Source organism: Canis lupus, chromosome 7 (genome assembly GCF_011100685.1).
Source record: "Canis lupus familiaris isolate Mischka breed German Shepherd chromosome 7, alternate assembly UU_Cfam_GSD_1.0, whole genome shotgun sequence".
Lineage (NCBI taxonomy): Eukaryota > Metazoa > Chordata > Mammalia > Carnivora > Canidae > Canis > Canis lupus.
The window spans coordinates 5,780,924-5,801,493 of record NC_049228.1 but is presented as its reverse complement, the minus strand read 5'-3'; the positions used below and the strand labels follow the sequence as shown (position 1 = coordinate 5,801,493).

General features: G+C 41.7%; 1 protein-coding gene across 2 annotated transcripts; it reads right to left on the bottom strand.

The window, feature by feature from the left end:
* Positions 1–14,313: 14,313 nt before the first annotated feature.
* On the bottom strand, positions 14,314–17,010 carry IL20 (interleukin 20). Of its 2 annotated transcripts, XM_038541759.1 has the most exons (5): positions 16,852–17,010; positions 16,491–16,556; positions 16,223–16,375; positions 15,548–15,622; positions 14,314–14,557 (listed from the first exon to the last, which is right to left on the bottom strand). In XM_038541759.1, exons 1-5 carry the CDS (start codon positions 17,008–17,010, stop codon positions 14,480–14,482), a joined length of 531 nt encoding a protein of 176 aa, XP_038397687.1. In that variant the 3' UTR covers positions 14,314–14,479. The 2 variants fall into 2 exon arrangements, with proteins under 2 accessions (XP_038397687.1, XP_038397688.1); XM_038541760.1 differs by lacking the exon at positions 15,548–15,622.
* Between the last annotated feature and the right edge of the window lie 3,560 nt (positions 17,011–20,570).

The window sequence follows — 20,570 nt, the reverse complement described above, 5'->3', positions numbered from 1 at the left end:
TGAAGCCTGAGCTGGAGTTTATCAGCAAAAACGAAAGGAGGGCACCTGCCCGAGACCACTGTGACCCTCACAAATTCCATGGCCATCCAACTACTGAAGGGGACCAAGAAAAAGAAGGATCTGGAAGCTGCTAGAAGAGGGACCATCACTGATTGCTCTTTTGCTTAATGATTCATGGAAACCAGTGGAGAACAGCAATTTAAATACAAGTTAGGAGCCTAAAAAGAGACCTAGGGTGCTGCTGATCCCTCAGAGCTGCAGGCAGGAATGGAGGCACAGGAAGAGCCAGGGTCCTCATTTTCTAAGCAAAGCCTTTGGCCAATCACAGGAAACAGAAACACAGGAGACACCCAGTTCTGAGAAGTGCCCCTGCTCCGCAGAAGCCAGGCTCCTATACCCTCCCACAGCCCGCAAGGCACTAGGTTTGAGTCCCAGAGACATGAATATTTTAAGTACAGGACAGTATACAGGTTGGGAAAAATGATAGTTATAGTTTCCTGTGTGGATCCAGGATTGTGGCCTGTTTTCCTGTGTCACTCTGTCTCTCACATATCCCAGATTGCTTTTCCTAACGGAGATTTTTTTTCTTTTTCTTTTATTTATTTTTATTTTTATTTTTTTAGATTTTTCCTTTTTAATGGAAAGAAGGAAAGGAGGGAGGGAAGGGAAAAAGAAAGGGAGGAAGTGGAAGGAGTCTTACAGACTCTTGTCTCATCCTTTGAAACAGAATGCATGCTACTCTAGAAGAAAATTCTTTTTTTTTAAGTTTATTTCATTTTATATTTTTTTATTGGAGTTTGATTTGCCAACATGTAGCATAACACCCAGTGCTCATCCCATCAAGTGCCCCCCTTAGTGCCCCCCTAGTGCCCATCATGCAGTCACCCCAATCCCCCACCAAATCCATTTCTATCACCCCATTTTTATTGGGGTTCAATTTGCCAACATATAGCATATCACCCAGTGATCATTCCATCAAGTGCCTCTCTCAGTGCCCGTCACCCAGTCACCCCAACTCCCCTCCCACCTTCCATTCCACCAGCCTTCTTCATTTCCCAGAGTTAGGGGTCTCTCATGTTCTGTCATCCTCACTGATATTTCCCATTTTCTCTCCTTTCCCCTTTATTCCCTTTCACCATTTTTTATATTCCCCAAATGAACGAGACCATGTAAAATTCTAAATTTTACATTTTAAATTTAAATTTTACATTTTAAATTTAAATTTAAATTTTAGAAGTAAATTCTAAATGCACAACTCAAGTGTATTACCCCTCACCCATCAAATCATCTTTGGTTTCTGGGGAGAAAACTCTCCCTTCCTCACTTCCACTCATCACTTTTCTGTTTCTGTACCCCAGCAGTGCCCAGCTCAGAGCCCTCTACTTATCGGGTGGTCAGTAAATGTGTTTGCTCTCTAAACAATTGTTGATTTCAAAATTGGGTAAATGGAATACACCTGAGGGGGGGATAAAGTGAATTAAACTGATTTTTGCTTTTGTGTGATTCTTAATTGATTATTTATGGGTAAAATCTATGTAGTGGCATGCTGTTCGGCCACTAATAATTTCTATTTGAATTCTTAAAAATGATTATAGCCTTTTAGAATTAAAAAGCAGGTTACAGAATGATATATGCAGTATGATCCCGTTTTTATGCCAAAAAGAATGGGCGTATATGTTGAAAATGATGAAGAACTACACAGGCCAAGATGTTAACCAAATTATCTCTGCGTGGTAAGAGAAGGGGTGTTTCCCTCCTCTATAGCCTTTCTTCATTTTCCAACCTTCTATATGTTGAATATAAGCACAAGTTTCTTTAAAAGTTATTTTTAATTTGGGGGACCTGGGTGGCTAAGTTGGGTAAGTGTCTGGTTCTTGGTTTCAGCTCAGGTCGTGATCTTGCCACCATGGGATCAAGCCCCACATCAGGCTCTGTGCTTCACATGGAGTCTGCTTCGACTTCTCTCTCCCTGTCCCTCCCACTCACTCTCTCACTCTCTCTCCATCTCTCTCACACATACATAAATAAAATCTTTCTTAAAAGTTATTTTTAATTTAAGTAAACCGTTGGTTTCACCACTGCTCACTGAAGATGACCGAGATTCCCTGACCTGGAAAGGTGCAGACCTTGTCCATTCATTTTCTCAGCTTTCTTTCTTCCCACACCTCCGCACAACGTGCTCCCAGCCCAGCTGAGCCGCTCCTCTCCACCTCCTGCCTCTACCAATCTGTTCACAATCTGGGGTGTCCTTACCACCTGCCAAACGCTAACCACCCCCTATCGCCTTGACATAGAAGGATGGTCACGGTATATTTTTGATTGTCAAAAGAAGGTTGCACATATGTGCGCAGGTATATAGCCATATATATGTATATATCCATATAGGTGTGCACAACACACGCACACACACACACTGTGAAGGGGTAAGATTACAGGCTGAGTGGAGTTTTATTTTTATCTTTAAACTATTTGGTGTAATTGGCATAACTGATAAATCCCTATTACTTTTGCATTTAAAATTTTACCTGCTCTTCGAGTTCTCTTCCTTCAAACCATTTCTGAAAGCTGCAAAGAATTTCTATCACCCCTGAGCACTGCAGCAATTTGAACCTTTTTTTTGTGGAACGGAATCCCCTTCCCTCCTGCCCCCCCCGCCCCCCCCCCCCCCCCGCCTCCTGGATTAAGATCTCGGGAGGGCAAAGGGATAGATATTGTCTCTTTATCTTTCCTTTACGCTGTTCAGCATAGAAAAATAGGTTATTGACTAAATAAGTAGTAAGATACTCACTAGGAAAGTGTTCAGAATGATTGGAAAGCTGCATTTTGCTGGGTTAATCTCAGCACAGGAATTAAGATTTTCAATCTCTGAAGGTGCTCTACACCCACTTTAAAGTATGGCAGACACTGAAGTTCCTCCTCACATTTACAGCTTCCCTCGTCCCACGCCGTGGGAAAATCACACTTCCCTGCCCCAGTGGAGTTAGATGGGCCATGTGACTATTTTGAAGTGGAAGAGACATGTCGTTTCGGGTGGAAGAATGAAAAGCCAGTGCGTACTTCTCCATGCTCTCACGTCCTGCTTGTGTTAAGATAGTGTTACAGGATAGAAGTGTCTCCTTCAGCCTGGGCCCCTGAGCATCCATGAAGGACAGACCCTCTTGCCAACATGTCTTGTGTGAAATAAATGAGAAATCACTTTTGTTGCATTAAGCCACCGAGAGAGATGAAGATATTGCTTATTTTTGCAGCACAACGTGGCCTAACCTGGCTAATGTTAGAGGGGAGAAGAATGTAAATATTTTTAAAGACCCTTTCAACTCTCAGAAAATGAATTTAGAGCCTGATTTAGGGAAAAATCGTTAGTCTTAGATGCTACTTAGACAGCTCGTTATAAGTCAGAGATTCTCAAAAACCATTCTTTGATGGAAAGCACAGCTTTCTCCTGAAGCACAATGCAAGCAAGGCACTCAGCAGGTTCTGGCATGATGCTCACCACTTTGGGATCCAGCAACTGGCTGCTCATTTAGGAGTCACACCATGGGACAGCAGCTCCAGAATGCAAGATGGATGGAAGAACCCTGACAGTCTCCCTGCAAGAGAGAGCCTCGTGCTCCTGGCAGGAGTGATGGAGAGGACCCTTCTACTGGGAAGCACCAGTAAAAAGTTTTGGATAAGCCAACACACACACAGACACATGCTTCTACCCACATACTTACTACTTGGTTTTTAAAACTGGCAAAGAAAGGCAGGTCTGAGCTTGCCCCAGAATATGAGAAATTAGAGATTGTGGCCTTGAAAAGCCTTGCATACGGTGCTTGAAGTGCAAAATGACTTGGGTTCTTAAACCCAAATTTTTTTTCTAAGATTTTATTCATTCATTCATGAGAGACATAGAGAGAGAGGCAGAAACATAGGCAGAGGGAGAAAGCAAGCTGCGAGGAGCCCGATGTGGGAGCCCGATGTGGGACTCGATCCCAGGACCCCCATTGAGCCACTCAGGAGCCCCATAAATCCCAAATGTTTTGCATGTGGTTCCTTATTTCCAGCCTTTCCCCACAGATAAATGGTCAAATCCAGGGAATCATCAGAGTCAAAGGACGGGTGAAGAGTGGTTACTGCTTCCAGCAACAGTGGGTGGGGCTCATTGTCCATTCTGTCTTCAACTTCCGAAAAATATCCTCTTAGAAAATGTATTACTCATGAAAATGAGGAGAGGGTATTTCCCTCCGTGGACTATTTCCTGCCTGGAAAAGTCACCATGACTTTTCCCAAGCCAGAGAGTCCTAGAAGAAAGGAGATGTGATGGATCTAATTGCTTGATCCTGGTTGAACGAATTCCTTTTTCTCCCACACTAAAATAACAGTAAAAATAACCTGGGATAGCATAACCTAAATGCTCATGTTTCATTAGCCTGTGATTAAAAATCAGAAATTAAATATCTCAAAGTTCTGTGGTCCCATGGACTCATGTAAACATAGCAGGCTGTTATAGAGTTCTACTCTGCAGAGTGTTTTGAGAATTCCCAAAGGAGTGTGTCTCAGAGCCCCGTCCATGCACCAGTCTGGACCAGCAGGGCTGGCCGAGCCCGCTATTGTAAGCTCCAGCTGCTGCCTCAGTGATGGTGAGAATGGGATTCTCCTCACCAGCTTCTCAGCACCAGTTTGTTCCAGCCAAAAAAATGTCACAGGGTCTCATCCCCCCCCTCCACACACACATAGGGTGTTGAGCCCAAAGTGTTACAGAGTTCAGTAAGACAACTTTCCCAATTGATATTGCAAGTCCTTCTTGGCCACCTAACCAGGACACCTGACGGGATGATTGGTTCGGGGACAACTTCTGGTAGCATGGGACTGGAATTCATCACTTCTTTGTGCTGGGGGTTGGGGGGTAGGTCTCAGCTCTAGTCCAATAAGCCAGCCTATTGTGTTGTGCCTTATGAAGAACTTCCACAATTTGATATTTACGAAAACCCTGTGGGACAGAGCAAATATTTATCCACTTTATGGATTAGAAAGCCAAGACCAAGAGAAGTTTAGTGATCTGCCTAAGCTCATAGGGCTAGAAAATGGAGCTATCTAAACTTGACCCCAGGATTCTGACTCCAAGCACTAGCTGTGTGGCCTTGGATAAATAAATCTCTTAGTTCTGGGGTGCCTGGGTGGCTCAATCAGTTAAGCTTCTGCCTTTGGCTCAGGTCATGGGCCCAGGGAGCTGGGATTGAGCCCCATGTCAGGCTCCCTGCTCACTGGGGAGCTTGCTTCTCCCCTACCTCTGCCACTCCCCTGCTTGTGCGCCCGCTCTCTCTTTCTCTCTGTCAAATAAATAAATAAATAAATAAATAAATAAATAAATAAAATCTTTTAAAAAAAATTCTTAGTTCCTCTGTTCTTCAGTTTCCTCCTCTACGAAGGGAGACTAACAACGCACCTCTAAGTATTTGTGAAGGTTAAATGAGAAAGTACATGCAAAACACATAGAAGAGAGAGCCTGACACATTAGTAAGCACAGGAAAGAGTTAGCTGCTGTTAAACTATTACTAATATTATTTTTATATATTGCCATGACACAGTTAATGCCTTTTATTAATAAAAAGTTGCTTGAGACAGCTACAAATAGCTTGTCACCCTTTATCTATATTCTCTTTCATTTAGGAAGAATAAAAATAGGGCTTATCATAGTACCTCCTATAGAAATGGGAGAATAGACTGTGGCTAATCCCAGTGTCTATCATCTGCTCAGGATGTCTGCAGAGTTACTTGAAAATGATAATGGTTCAGCCCCAAGAGAAGTCATATGAGAATATTATATAAAAACCTCAAGACCAGAACTTGTGGAGTGGGCTCTTTTTTTGATTAACATTTATAATGAAAGCAAATGGGAACTAAGTCATTTCCTAATAAGCCAGATCATCTTGTCCTAGAATCATGATGCCTTAAATAACTATTCGTACTTTCTGCTAAAGTTTGTTGATCTGAAGATGTTTTTATTTCATGTTTATTTTTAAAACAAGAGCTTTATTGAGATGTAATTCACATACCATAAAATTCACCCTTTAAAAGTGGTCTCGGGTAGGGCGCCTGGGTGGCTCAGTCAGTTAAGTGTCTGCTTTCTGCTCGGGTCATGATCCCGGGGGTCCTGGGATTGAGCCTGCATTGGGCTCCCTGCTCAGTGGGGGGGCTGCTTCTCCCTCTCCCTCTGCCCCTCCCCCTGCTCATGCACGCTCTCTCTTTCTCTCTAATAAATAAATAAAATCTGAAAAAAAATTCTATAAAAATGGTCTTGGATATATTCCCAGAGTTGTGCAACCAGCACTGTTATCTAATTCCAGAACATTTTCATTACCCTAAAAAGCAAACCTCCTACCCATTCTCAGTCACTCCCCATTCCCCGGCCAGTAGTCCCTGGAAACCACTGGTTTATTTTCTTTCCCCGTGAGTTTGCCTATTCCCAACATTTCCAGGCATTGTATTTGAAAAATTATCATTTCAAGCCTAGAATATCATTTTCCTATGAGGTGAATTTATATTTGCTTCTGAAAGGAGAGCAGGGGATTAGTTATCTCAGATTACTTTAATTACTTTAATTGCTCAGATGACTTTGATAGACTGAGATGATTCAAAGCTGATTTTTCTGTCTCTGTTAGGGCCAGTCTATGGAATACCATGATTCCTAGGGGCAGCCCTTTGGGATCTCAACCCCAAGCTTGCCAGGGAGTTAGTAGGGCTCCTCTTCAGCAGGCCCCGAGTGCCTACTGTTGTGGTCTTGATCCTGTAAATTTCTGTTAAATTCTACACATCTTCTCAGCCTCCCAACCTTTCCTTAACCTTTCTCAATTTAGATGATTCCCTGAGGGAAAAGCCATCCCCAGTGGCGGGCCCAGCACCGACTGGATTTCCGTCTCCCACGTCTTGGCTCTATAATTCTGTCTACCTTGTTATCTCTCCAAGACCTTCAGTTTTTGTTCCCATATTTCCTGATTTTTCCAATTTTTTCTTGGATTCTTCTCAGTGAGAAGTTTCATCTAGAAGCCAACAGCTATTTCCTCCTTCATGCAGAACAGATGAAAAGCAAGATACTTCCACATATTCGCCACCCTCCTGACAGCTTCGGGAAAGTCTCTGGGCTCTGCCATTGGGAGGAGAGACACCCCCACTGTGCAGAGTCTGTGAGGGTTCAATGAGATAACGTAGACCAAGTGCTCAGTGAGTTTGTAATAATCATTTCCCAATTTGTTCCAGCCTGCATAAAGTGCAGAGCCAATTTTTAATCCTTCTAGCAATTTATGATTCACACTCTTATGATACATCCTTAGCTTAGGAAAAATCTTAGCTCACCTTCATTGCATTGTCTGCCTTCCACATGTTTCATCCATTTTCCTTAAATCTTGGGTGGCATGTATCTTTATAAGCCGCTCTAAATCACTTTAGTAGAAGGAGGAACAAAAGTAAGTAAATAAGAGAAGTTAAATAAGGGCATTTTAACTGCTATATGCTCTACATGCAGAAGGAAATAATGATATCAGCGCGAGATTGAACCAGTTGCCTGGGGTAGCAGGATTTTGAAGTCCTTTGTCTTCTCATGCCACTTGCTGACATCCTTGCTCATCCTTCAAGGTCTAACTCAAGAATCTCTCTTTCGAAGAGCCTTCTCTGGTCTCTCTACACAAGTTTCTTTCTTTAACCATATTGGGTCATATATTGCTGGACTGTGACTTACCTTACCAACCTCGCTCTTCTTATACACCTGTAACCTCCACAGCGCCTACAAAGAGAAACTGCCTCACGTTGAATTATTTTGTAACAGCTTTACTGATATGCAGGAAACTGCATATATTTAAAATGTACAATTTGGTAAGTTGTGGCATATGCACACTTCTGTAAAACCATCACCACCACCAAGATAACAAACATATCCACCACATTAACCATTCACTTATTGGTGGACATTTAGGTTGTTTCAAAATTTTATTTAAAAGAGAGCTGCTACAAGCATTCATGTACAAGTCTTTATAGGGGTACATGCTTTTTATGCTTTTCTTTTTCTTTTTTTTTTTTTTTTTCTCTTGGGTAAATAAACAGAGGTGGAATGGCTAGGTCATATGGCAAATATTTGCACACATTTTTACAAACTGCTGAACTGTTTTCAAAGTGGTTTTATCATTTTACAACCCCAGCAGCAGCATATACAATTGCTTCATTTCCTCCACATCCTCGCCAACACCTGGTGTGGCCAATCTTTATACTTTTAGCTGTTCTAGTTTGTATGATGTGGTATCTCATTGTGGTTTTAATTTGCATTTACTTAATGTCAAATGACGTTGAACGTCTTTGTTTTGTTTTGTTTACCTTCTTTGGTGTCTGCTCAAATTTTTTGCTTATTTTTTTAATAGATTGTATCTTTGGATCTATGGTCCGTTTTGAGTTAGTTTTTATATACCGAGTAAGGTAAGGGATCCAAGTTCATTTTTTTCCATACAATATCCAATTATTCTAGCATCATTTCCTAAAAGGACTATTCTATCTCCACTGAGCTACCTCTATAACTTTGCTGAAAAATTTATTGCCCACAAATATGTGGGTCTTTTCTAGACCTTCTTTTCTGTTCCATCAATCTATTTTTACACCAACACCAAACTGTCTTAATTGCCATTGCTTTAGATAAATCTTGAAATTAGATTATATACCCTCCAATTTTGTTCTTCTCTTTCAGAAAGCTATATTTGGTCTATTGTATTTTAGTAGGAATTTTAATGTGAATCTATCGATTTCTACCTTTAAAAAAAGGCTGCTGAAAATTTCATAGTGATTACATTAAATTCATAGATAATATTGGGAGAATTGACATCTTAATAATTTTGAGACTTCCAATACTTGAGTATATCTTCCCATTACTTAGATCATCTTTTATTTCTCCCAGCAATGGTTTGTAGCTTTTAATGCAGAAATCTTTTTTTAAAGATATATTTATTTATTCATTTATTTATTTGAGGGAGAGAGCAAGTACAAGGGAGGAGGGGGAGAGGGAGAGAATCTTCAAGCAGACTCCCCACTGAGCACAGAGCCTGATCCAGTTCTCCATCTCATGACCCTCAGATCATGACCTGAATCGAAACCAAGAGTCAGACACTTAACCAATTGAGCCACCCAGGTGCCACAGTGAAGAAATCTTTTACATTTTTAGCCTGATTTATCCCCAAGCATTTCAAAATCTTTTATGCTTTTGTCAAGAGTGTGTATGTATGTAAATGTGTGCATCATATACACACATCTATATTATTTATGTATATCATTTGCTTATATTATTATTATTTGTATTGCAATAATATATATATATATATATTATTACAAGTTCCAATTGTGTGTTACTGGTATATAGAAACACTACTGATCTTATTTTCTGCTACCAAATAAAACTTTCTTTTTAGTTCTAGGAGCTTTCTATAGATTCAATCAGATATTGAACTCAGACAAGCACATCATTATGCATAAAGACAATTTTACTTCATTTCTACGGATGACTTATTTCTTCTTGAATTGAGCTAAGGTTTAATAACGTTCGAATTACATGGACCTGAGTTTTAATGCCAACTCTGCCATAACTCACTGCGTAACCTTTGACAAATTGCTTTCCCTCTCTGAACCCCAGTCACCCTTAAAATGATCTATGTTCTCTTCACTTCTAACATTCAGTGAAACAAAGGATGCTTTCTGAAAGGTATTAGCATTCTAGTTGTAATCCACGGCTTCCTGCCTCCAGGCCTCTGAGTCCTACCTTCTTCCCGTTAAGCAATTGACTCATCCTGCTCAGTACAGTTGAGTTGAACTGGAGAGTGTCACCTCTTCTCCTCCCAACCTTCCAGTGAAATATGGGAGTGGTTGTATTCAGTCATCCTTTTACCATTTGCCCTGCTGCCTCCTATCGGCAAGGGAGCAGGGGGGGTTATCTGTGTTCTGGCAAAAGCCAAAGCATTTAACTCAGGGGAAAAAAAAAAATCAAGTTGAGAGTCATATATATAGAAAAAGTAATTTCATTTGGTATTTTTAAAAATATTGCCATTACACACATTCTATCTTTTTACTTTTGAATAAAGTCTTTAAAATGTAATGTTACACTGAGATAGAGTAGGCTAAAAAGCTGAAAAGACACAGTCCTGTCCTACAGAGAACTTGAGTCCAGCAGGACAATGGTCCATTCCTTCACCATCTTTTTGAGAGAGGGATATAGGCAGACAAAATCACATTGGACTATGCTGGTGAAAGCCTGGACCCTTAAAATTAAGGATTTTGGGCAACCCCAAATGATGATGAGAATGAGAGATATAGTGGACATTTGTATTCTTTTGAGTTACTCTCCATCCAGATCTCATTTCTAGGCTTGGGAGCTAGCTTTCATTCTGAGAAGGAGCCCACCTCCCACCAGAGAGAAGGCTTGTCCAACCTTCCTGGCATCCAGCACCCTCTAGGCCTGCCAATCAGATGCGCTTACCCCAAATTCTGAATCCAAACCTGGTGATGTGGGAGCCATGCAAACTCCTTCTGGCAACAGAAGGCAGCAGCAGCTACATCTGATCCCCCAAGTCAGTTGTAGCACATCTGGTTTCTAGAATTCAGAATTACCTGTTTCTACACTTTCATTTTACAAATGCAGTGTGGAATAAACTAAGACCAACCAAATGAGAACAAGCAAAGGCTATTTAATCAGAGCTTGTTACAGTAAAGAAGTCAGCTACTGTCACTTGTGTTCTGGCACAGATTTAAGGCCTCGAAGGAGTGCGAAAGTTTTATAGTGGACCACAGGGAAGTCTTTGGGTTTGCCTTGATTGGCATGGGGAAGCTGTCAGTGGGCTCACTAGAAGCAGGGCATCCTGTGCGATTGGTTAGGAGGGCATATTTGGCTTTTCTGGTTCATGCTAAGTTGAAAATTGGAACAAAATATAGGGAATCAGTCAGTTATCAATCAAATCCTGGACACGAAGGGGCCAATTGCTACAGGGGTTACTGTTTGGCTTCCTGGCTCGTTGCTGCATAGCAGTCTGACTTCATACAAATCCAACTTATAGATAGCAGACTGGCTTCCTGGGCTGGGCACTGTGGGCAATGAGCTGGTTTACGGGGCTGCAGATTGTAGATCAGAATTCTATTTTTATATATGGTCTAGCCACTGACCATATTCAATCTCTCAGCAGAAACTGAGACCCAAAAGGACAGAGTAACCAGAACTGATAGGTCAACATGAGGTTGGGCACATTTATCTTGTGACCTCCAAAGGCACTTACGCTCTGCTTGTTGAGGAGACAAGGTTTAGACCATGGGAAAATGATGTCATTTCCCATGATGCTCAACAATGATGCTCAACATAGATGTCATAGAGAGTAGTTGCACCAAGAAATTAGAGTTAGCACTACAGCTTGGAAGGAAGGCTCATCACCTTCTTCTCAAGGCAGAACCTCCCCTATAGCCAGACCTTCTGTTGATCAAGGACTGTCTATATCCTGGACGTTCTGTCCAGCTGGTGAGGTAAAGTGGTTGGATGCATGGTTCTCCAGTCTGCCTACTGTGTTCATATTTTACCTCAATTATTGTAAGCTGCGTGAACTTAAACAAGATGCTTCACCTTTCTGCTCTTCAGCTTCATCATATGTAAAATGGGGAATAATCAACTATCTCATCATGCTTTTATGCAAATTAAATGAGTGGGTACTTATAACACACTTAGAGCAATAGCTAATATATAATAAGTGCTTGTTCAAGTTAGCTATGACAATCTTGTTTAGTGTTTACATCAACCCAGTGTAGTAAGTAGTATAACCTGCATTTTGCAGATGAAGAAGCTAAGGATAGTTACGTCACTTGCCCAAGATAGTGATTGTCAAAGTCAGGATTTTTATTCATGTCTCAATGAAGTCATCACACATTTTTCCTTCCTGCCGTATCTCTGAACACAAGATTCCATTGTTGGAAAAGCAAAAGGTAGAGTAGAAAACGTATAGGGCTGTGGTATCAGGGTGCCCACCTTCAACTCTTGCTTCTGCCCCCTTACACAAATTACTTGCCATCTCTGAACACTTTGTCCCTTGCAAATTGGTAATAATACTACTTATTACAGGGTTGTCTTGAGGATTGAATAATATAATATATGTGAAGTTCTCAATACAGTGCCTGACACATGATGAGTACTTAATACATGACAATAATCATTTTAATAATTGGAGTTGGAAGTGACAAACATAAACCATTCTTTAGAGTCTGTCCCTTACCAGCCCCACCTTTATGAAGTTTTTCCTTTGCCCATAACCTGACTTGACCTCTCCACTGCTGAATTCCCTGTTGTTGGTACAATGATATGACAGGTCAAGCAATGACTTGGAGGAAGAGATGGGTCCTGCTGGGGAGAGGAATCAATAGGCAAAGAGGTAACAAGTCATTGCTAACACAGTAATGTGTAGTCCCAAAAGGCCCAGGCTTCTCATGGCTCAGATTTCCAGAAGAGTCAGAAATGTTTCCCAGGAAACAAATGGATGAATTTTATCCTTAGCTGTGGGATCAACCTGTAACACACCCTTTTGGAATACTCATACCCTTCAAAGATAAAACCAGCCTCCTCATTGCTATCCAATGTCTTTTGGAGGTAGTTGTTCCAATTTTAACACTGAGTTCATTAAGATTGGCTCCTCAACTATTCCCTGAGAGTTGAAGCTAAGTTGTTTTTCAGACTGGTCAGAGAAAACCATGAGACTTGTAGCTGGAAAATATGATAGAAGATAGATGGTAAATATTTGATAGTAAATGAGTGATAATTATGTGGAATATGAAAGCAGAATATGTCTTATTTTCAAAGGAGAATAAAAAACCATGTCTTCCATCAACCTGAAAGGTAGGCATTATCCTGTCTTCCAGAGGAAGAACCCAAATTTCAAAAAGGTTAAGTTTTACATCCAAAATCACTCAGGTAATGAGGGTTGAGTCATGATTTGGATCCAAGAAAAAAGATCTGGGAAAAATATACCTAAATATTTAAGAGTGGATAATAAGTGATCTAAATTTTCTTCTTTATATTCCTTTGTGTTTTTCAAATTTTCTCTGTTGGGTAATTGTTACTTGTATAATGAAAAAAGAAATTAATAAAGTCATTTAAACTTCATCAAGGCCCAAACTGAGGACTGAGAACAGAAACCAGAGGCAGTGAGGGGAGCCAGCTTTGGGAGCCAGGGCATCAGCATTAGTCTGCTGTTCACGAAGTTGGGAAAACTAAACTGCTAAGTCGGGGGGTTTGGGTCAGAGTGCAGTGGGGAGGAAGGAGGCAAAGAGCCCATGCCAGAAGAGCTCAGGGAAGCTCAACATGAAACGGGCCTGAAGAGAGAACACCGGCTTAATAGACGGTCACAAAGACTCGATCCAGAAACAACCTAGACCCTGGAGCTGGCCAGAATAGAAAGTAGAAAAGCCCAACGTAGGCAAGGCCCAGAAACTACACTTTGCATCTGCGTATTTTTAACCTTTATAATAGAGCTTTCTGTCTGTTGTAATTCATGTTGCAATCAAGTGTCTGATTACAAAAGTGAGAAAGAACAAGAGGTCAAAAAGGACAGTGCTCAAAGCCAACAAGGATAAAGCAGGGATGACTGAAGCTCTTCACTTGGTCACAGTCCCTTTATGTGGACAAAGGGGCAGAGTCGTGGGGTCAGAGATGTGGGTCAACTAAGACACAGAATTGGGAATGCGTTCAGTAAGAGAGAAAAGAGGTTCCCATTGGCATCGTTCTTCCCCAGAGAAGCCAGAAGTCCCTAGGTAATGAGATTCAAGGTCTCCCCACCATTGTTTTTGTTCCTGAAGCATTTTCAAACTCCAAGAAGATATAATGCAAAGAAAATTTTATTTGTAGAAATACATTTTGACCATACAGACTCCATAATAGCACAGGGTTGGGCAGTTGAGTGGGGGTGGTCAGTAATTATAAAATAAGTCTCCAATTTCACATCAGAACTTTTTCCAGAACCCACACTTAATCGCCATTAGTTGTCTTTTAAATATCTCATAGAATCTTGGCAGTCGGTAAACAAGTCCTTAATCTAATAAAATAAATAACAACCCTAGCCACCCCTCTGGAATTTAGAGGGTTTGTTTACGAAAACCTGTAGTCAGGTTATAAATACAATCCTTGAAATTTTTTTATAAGTCTTATCTTCACATACAAAAAATAAATAAGTTAAATAGAAAAAAATAAATAAATATATTAACCAATAAATACACCCAATAGTAGAAAAGATATTATTAAAATCTTATAAAACCATTGGCTAAATTAAGGGTGGGAACACATGAGGATAGCCACAATAAGGAAGCAAATAATAAATAAATAAATAACACACGCGGTGACCCAGCACTAAATTATATAGCAGTGAGTTGGTAGTTTGCGATCCTGCTTCCAAGGACTGGAACTCTTGGCCAGCACTACTGCCAGTAGGGTCATCATTCTCTTCCCCTATTCCATCTCCTCCATCCATTGCAGGAGAATGTCCAGCTCTCCCAAAGCTTTCACCACTGCTGCTTGAGGTGTAAGCTGAAAGACACATGCTTCTGTGGTGAGCCTCTCATAAAAAGACAACATATGCTCCTAGGTTCATCCTCTCCTTTCATTGGTAGGTCTGCAGGGGATTGTAAGCACAATATTCTTTTCAAGATGGAGAGCCCAAAAGCAGTTATGGAATCTCAAGATCCCCAAGAGTCAGGGAGCTCATGGAGTCCATTACATAGAAAAAAGTGAAGCCTGGGGGGAGAATTCATACTACAACTCAAGCCTTTTGAATCACAGAGATAGAGTAATTAGGCTGTTGTTGTTGTTGTTAAAGGTGTGTGTGTGTGAGCGCGCGCGTGTGTGTGTAGGGGTTACTACTGTGCAACTTTAATTGAACAAATATTTATTGTGTTAAGCATTGGGCTGCCTAGGGATTCAGAGATGAGAGGCACAATCCCTACCTACCTCCCTCAGTCTAGTGAGGGAGACAGAAGCAGACAACTAAAATGTAGTGTGGTGGACAGAGGATGGAGTCCCCATGGGATGACAGGAGAGGCACCTCGCTTTGAGAGATGCAGTGATGCCAAGGATGAGTCTTAAAGGATGAATAGGGATTAGTCAGTGAGCAGAGGACTCCAGGCCTTCCTGGCAGATGTGCTGAGGCACTGAAATGAGAAACAGCATGGCACAGACATGTGTGAGACTGTGACTGAGTGCTTTTGAGGGCATGTGTAAGTAGGTGAATTTTGAAAAACAATTGCCTCTTGTTTGTACAGCTGGAAGATCCAGATGTCTCAAGTGCCTTGATGGAATTAGGGCCATTCCCTCTTGAACCCCAGAGTGTGTTCCAGGGACAGCAACACTTCTGGAGACTGGATGCATGTCCTCTGGGTTAAAGGAGAGGGGTGGTCCACATGACCTCAGAGGGCTATTGGGGACTACAGGGTTTCTACCAGTATGAATATCCATCCCACCCATCTGTGATCTCAGTTCTAAAAAACGCACCCATCCCAACCAAGGCCCAAATTCCTATACCTCTTCGAAGTGACTCAGAATCTGGCTGTATTTCTCCGTTGCTTCCTCTCCACAAGAGCATGTCATATGTGCATGCTGAAAAGAATGCCACAGAATAATAGATTTTTTATTAAAGATTCTGATTTTCTGCCCTTGCCACTGTCATAAAGTAAGGAGAACTCTTTCATCTGCATTCTTGTACATACTCCATTCCTATAGAAAGTCTTTTCAGACCTCATCATTTGAGATTATAAAACTAATGATCAACCAGATGAGGAGGCCAGCTTCGTAGGCTCAAATATGGGGCTCTTTGTTGGATCCCCAGGTCCTATTCAGACCTTATCTTGATATCGAGTCCAATGGCTTACTGCGAAGCTACCTGGACACAGGATACACTAATATGTGGTAGGATCCTTCACCTACAGAAAAGTGTAATTTCATGCATAATAGATAATTATCATAAACACCAAATAACATTTTGTAGTTATTTAGATTTTTTTTTTTTTTTGCATGGAGCGTATACCCAAAACTCAGTAAAACTGAATTCTTATTAGCTAGTCACGCACTACAAGACAGATTATGAGAACTTTTGGACTCAGCTTTTTTATCCATTAAATGGAGGCAAGAAAGAGCTTGGTTGCTAAGTCACTGAAGTTATGGATGAAGCAGCAATGGATGCTTTTACCCTTTACTCACACAGAGCCGGAGGTCCTTCTTGATGGTAAGAAAAGAGTTGGCAAGACTGCTGGTCTTCCGGAGGATATGGTGGTCAGGAGTCTGATAGTTTTTGAATACCCTGTCCAGGTAGAGTCTCAGTACGTGGCGAAGGAGGCAGCACTGATCTGCAGGCTGCAAAGAAGACTAGTATGTTGGTGGGGGGAAGGTGTCCCGGGACAAGACCCAGGGTGATGGAGATGCCTCCAAACAGTATTTCCTCCCAGAACTTTTGGGACCAAACACATACCTTTGTGTCTTGCAAAGACTCAGTCTTCCTCAAGATTCTGATATCAATGACTTCATCTTTGGCTTGCTAAATGGAAGAAGGCAAGGCAACAAAGGACAGGTCAGTGATTGCTGCCAGGTCTTAGACATCAAGACCTCTCCTCTTTTCCCTGCCACATGGCCCAATGGACAGTATCCCTTTCCAAAACACTCTTAAATTATGAACTACAACTACTTCTTGGGGACACATCCTCCCCGATCAGGAGTCCCCAGCCTATCTCTTTTTGTGATCACACTGCCGGGCTGCCAGAGGACTGAGAAAGACAAGGAGAGAAGGAGAGAGACAGCCACAGGGGCAGGGAGGGGTTGCCTCCCTCACTCACCACACTGTCCCGTATCTCAGAAAATCCATTTCGCATTTCCTGAAGGTTTGTGGTGATCACACAGCTTCCCAAATGGAGTGTCTTCAGCCCAGCAGAAGGTGTCCAGAAGAGATAAAATGCAGCAGAGAGAAGGCAGATGGGAAGACCAGAGGCTTTCATCTTGTGCCAGAATCTGAAGACCAAAGGAGCTAGGAATTCAAAGGAAAAGTAATGACTTACTGATTTTCCCAACATCGTGTCTTAAGAAGCCAATCCAGTCACCAGGGACATGCCTTCCGCAGGTGTCCCCTGGTGAAACTTCATAGCTCTGTCTGGCTTTGGACAGTCTGGCCCATTCATCTAACTTACTAAGAAAAGCTGCTGAGTCTCCTGCGAGAAAAGACGGGTGTTTGTTCAGGGTCTGAGTGTGAGTTGGTGCTACAGGTCCTGACTCCTTTATTCTGTCCCCAACCCAGCTCCATCGTCATTGCCCAGCAGGTAAGCCCTGGAGCAGCAGGCACTTGCTGTGAATAGACAGAGGATTACATTTCAGGGAAAATGTTAAAACTTGTTTTGGCGAATTGACGTATACAGTCTTCCCTTCCAGAATGCCAGTGTAGCTCGCTCTTCTGGTCCCCTTAGGCCTGCAGGGGAACTGCAGGAAAACAAAATCTCACAGGAGCTGCTGCTGAGCCACCAAAAACACTTGGATAAAATTGTCTGTGGATTTTATGGCTACCCCCAGGGCAGAAGAGCTTAGCTGTTTGGTATTTGTCTGGAATTGGGTTGGTTATTTGGGGATAATAGATTTATTTCAGTCCCAAAGGCAAATAGAAAATCAATGATTTCATAATAATTCTCCTGCCAGGGAAAGTCAAGATCTGATGGGCAGTTAGCCCAGTTACACCTAACACTTCTCCCTCCTGAGGTGTCTGAGCTCCACAGCACCCTCTACAGGGAGACTATGGTCAGACATCTGAGAAGAATGACCAGGGTGCTCTCTCCTGGCTCTGCCCAGGCTCCCCCAAAGAGGAGAAGAAAGGCAGGAAGGGAACTCATTTCTTCTCGAGATAGGCTGCTCCAAATGGTGAAAAGTAACAAGGCAGGAAACAACAAATGCTGGAGATGATGTGGAGAAAGGGGAGTCCTCTTGCACTGTTGGGGGGAATGGGAACTGGTGCAGCCACTCTGGAGAACTGTGTGGAGGTTCCTCAGAGAGTTAAAAATAGGTCAGCAATTGCCCTGCTGGGGATTTACCCCAAAGATACAGATGCAGTGAAAAGCCGAGACACCTGCACCCCAATGTTCACAGCAGCAATGTCCACAATAGTCAAACTGTGGGAGAAGCCTCAGTGCCCATCAACAGACGACTGGATCAAGAAGCTGTGGTCTATATATACAATGGGATATTCCTCAGCCATAAGAAAGGACAAAAACCCACTATTTGCTTCAACATGGATGGAACTGGAGGGTATTACGCTGAGTGAAGTTAGTCAATCGGAGAAGGACAATCATTATATGGTTTCACTCATAAGTGGAATATAAGAAATAGTGAAAGGGATTATAGGGGAAAGGAGAGAAAGTGAGTGGGAAAAATTAGAGAGAGCAACAAAACATGAGAGACTCCTAACTCTGGGAAACGAACAAGGAATAGTGGAAGGGGAAGTGGGCAGGGGCATAGAGTAAGTGGGTGATGGGCACTGAGGGGGCACCTGATGGGATGAGCACTGGGTGTTATACTATATGTTGGCAAATCAGACTCCAATTAAAAAAAAAATATATATATATATAAAGAGATAGGCTGCTCCAGAGGAGGGCATTTTATAGTGTCTGCTGAGTTTTAAAATAAATTATAATGGGCTGGGCTGGGCTGGGATTAGGGTGAGGGAAGGGAAGCACTCATCCCAAGCACAAAATTGATGGGGGCACCCGAAGTCGCAAAAATCAAGATAAATAATATTTTAATGCAACATCAGAATTAATTTTTAAAAAATACATAATGAACAACATATCAGCATTGTAAATAAAGATGGAATCTGACAGGGCCATGCTGAGGCATACTGGCTATATGTTCCCATTGAAGTAGGTTGTCCCAGTTTGCTCAGGACTGAGGAGGGTCCTGGGACACAAGATTTTCTGTTCTAAAGCTGGAGAAGTCACAGGTAAACCTGAATGCTTTAGTCACCCTACATCTACGTGACCCTGGACAGGTAAATGCGCCTCTTTGTGTTTTGTTTCTTTAGCCCCCAAAATGGTGCTAATAACATTACCTCAGAAACTTGGTTTTAAATTTAAAGAAAATGATGCGTGATTTATACATCTAAAATATACTGAGTGACCAATTCATTTTTAAGAGAATGATGTTAGTTGCCCTGAGTGTAGGGGATGTATAGTAAATATAGTTTAAATCCAAAATTCGATTAGCATTTTTTTGAGCACCATCTTAAATATTGTGCTAGGTACTGGTGTGAGAAGATAAACATGACAATTCTCCACCTTAGGACATTTTGTTCTTCTGCAAAGTGCTCTGTTAGATGTAGCCCTGAACACACCTGGGTAAGTGATTGGGAGAACTAGCCCGATACCCAGAACTGTGTGAATAGTGTTGAGAAAGGGAGTTCTCTTACCCGAGTTCAGGAAAGGCTGCTGCTTCTGGTCTCCTGCTGCTTCTGGTCTCAAATCAGAAGCTTCCAGTGGTTTATATATGTCACATAAAGGAAGTGAGCTCCTGCAGGTGAGTTCTGAAACTCCCCTGGAATTTCTCTGGTGGCATTGCACTTCCTCCCATCCTCAGGCAGACTAATTGCAGGCTGTGTTACCTCAACACCTTCCTCCTAAAGAAGGCTTCTTAGGAGACTCCTGGTTAGAGTTTTTAGGTAATGATGGTGCCTCTTTCTTCCCTGCTCCCTTCCAGAAGGAAAATGGTAATCAAAGCAGGAAAGATTACTGAATTACAGAAGAGAATTCTAAGAGGTGCTTTTGTCCCTTCCTTTTAACTTTTGTTTTTTAAGATTTTATTTTTAAGTAATCTGGACACCCATTGTGGTGCTGGAACTCACAGCCCCGAGATTAAGAGTTGAACGAACTACCAACTGAGCCTGCCAGGCTCCCCACCCCCTCCTTTAAATCCAGTTCTCCTTAATCAGGTTTCTCCCCAGCCCAGATACTGGGCTAGCTCCTTCTGTTTCTTCTTTGCATTTGTTATTTCCATAATTTCTCTCCAACAATGACCACCCTTCATTCCCTTCACTCATTATTAAAGAATGGACCCCAATTCTTTATTTTTGAACTATTTAGGGTCACATCAATCCAGCCCTTCTCTGACTTCTACTTGCAGATTTTTCTTTGGCAGGTGAAAGAGTCTAATGTTGCCATCTGTTTCATAAACCTTAGCCTTTTCTCCCTAATGACACTGAAAGATTTTCTCAGACAGGGATTAATCCATCAAGCAGAACAACACTTCCAGGTAAGATTAAATCAAAGCACCTAGGATTAACTATACACAATGATTTGAAAACTATCAAGTTGGTAGAGATTATAAGATACCCTTTTTCAGCTCGTTTCTTAATAACTAAGACTCTGGGGTCCTATATTTGAGCCATGGTTTATAGGATGACTTTCCCCATTATTTCATTTTTCTGGATTTCAGTTACATATCTGTAAAATAAGAGCAATAGAATAGGTAATGTATAAGATCTTTTCCAATTCTTCTTCTCTTTTTTAAAATTTTATTCATGAGA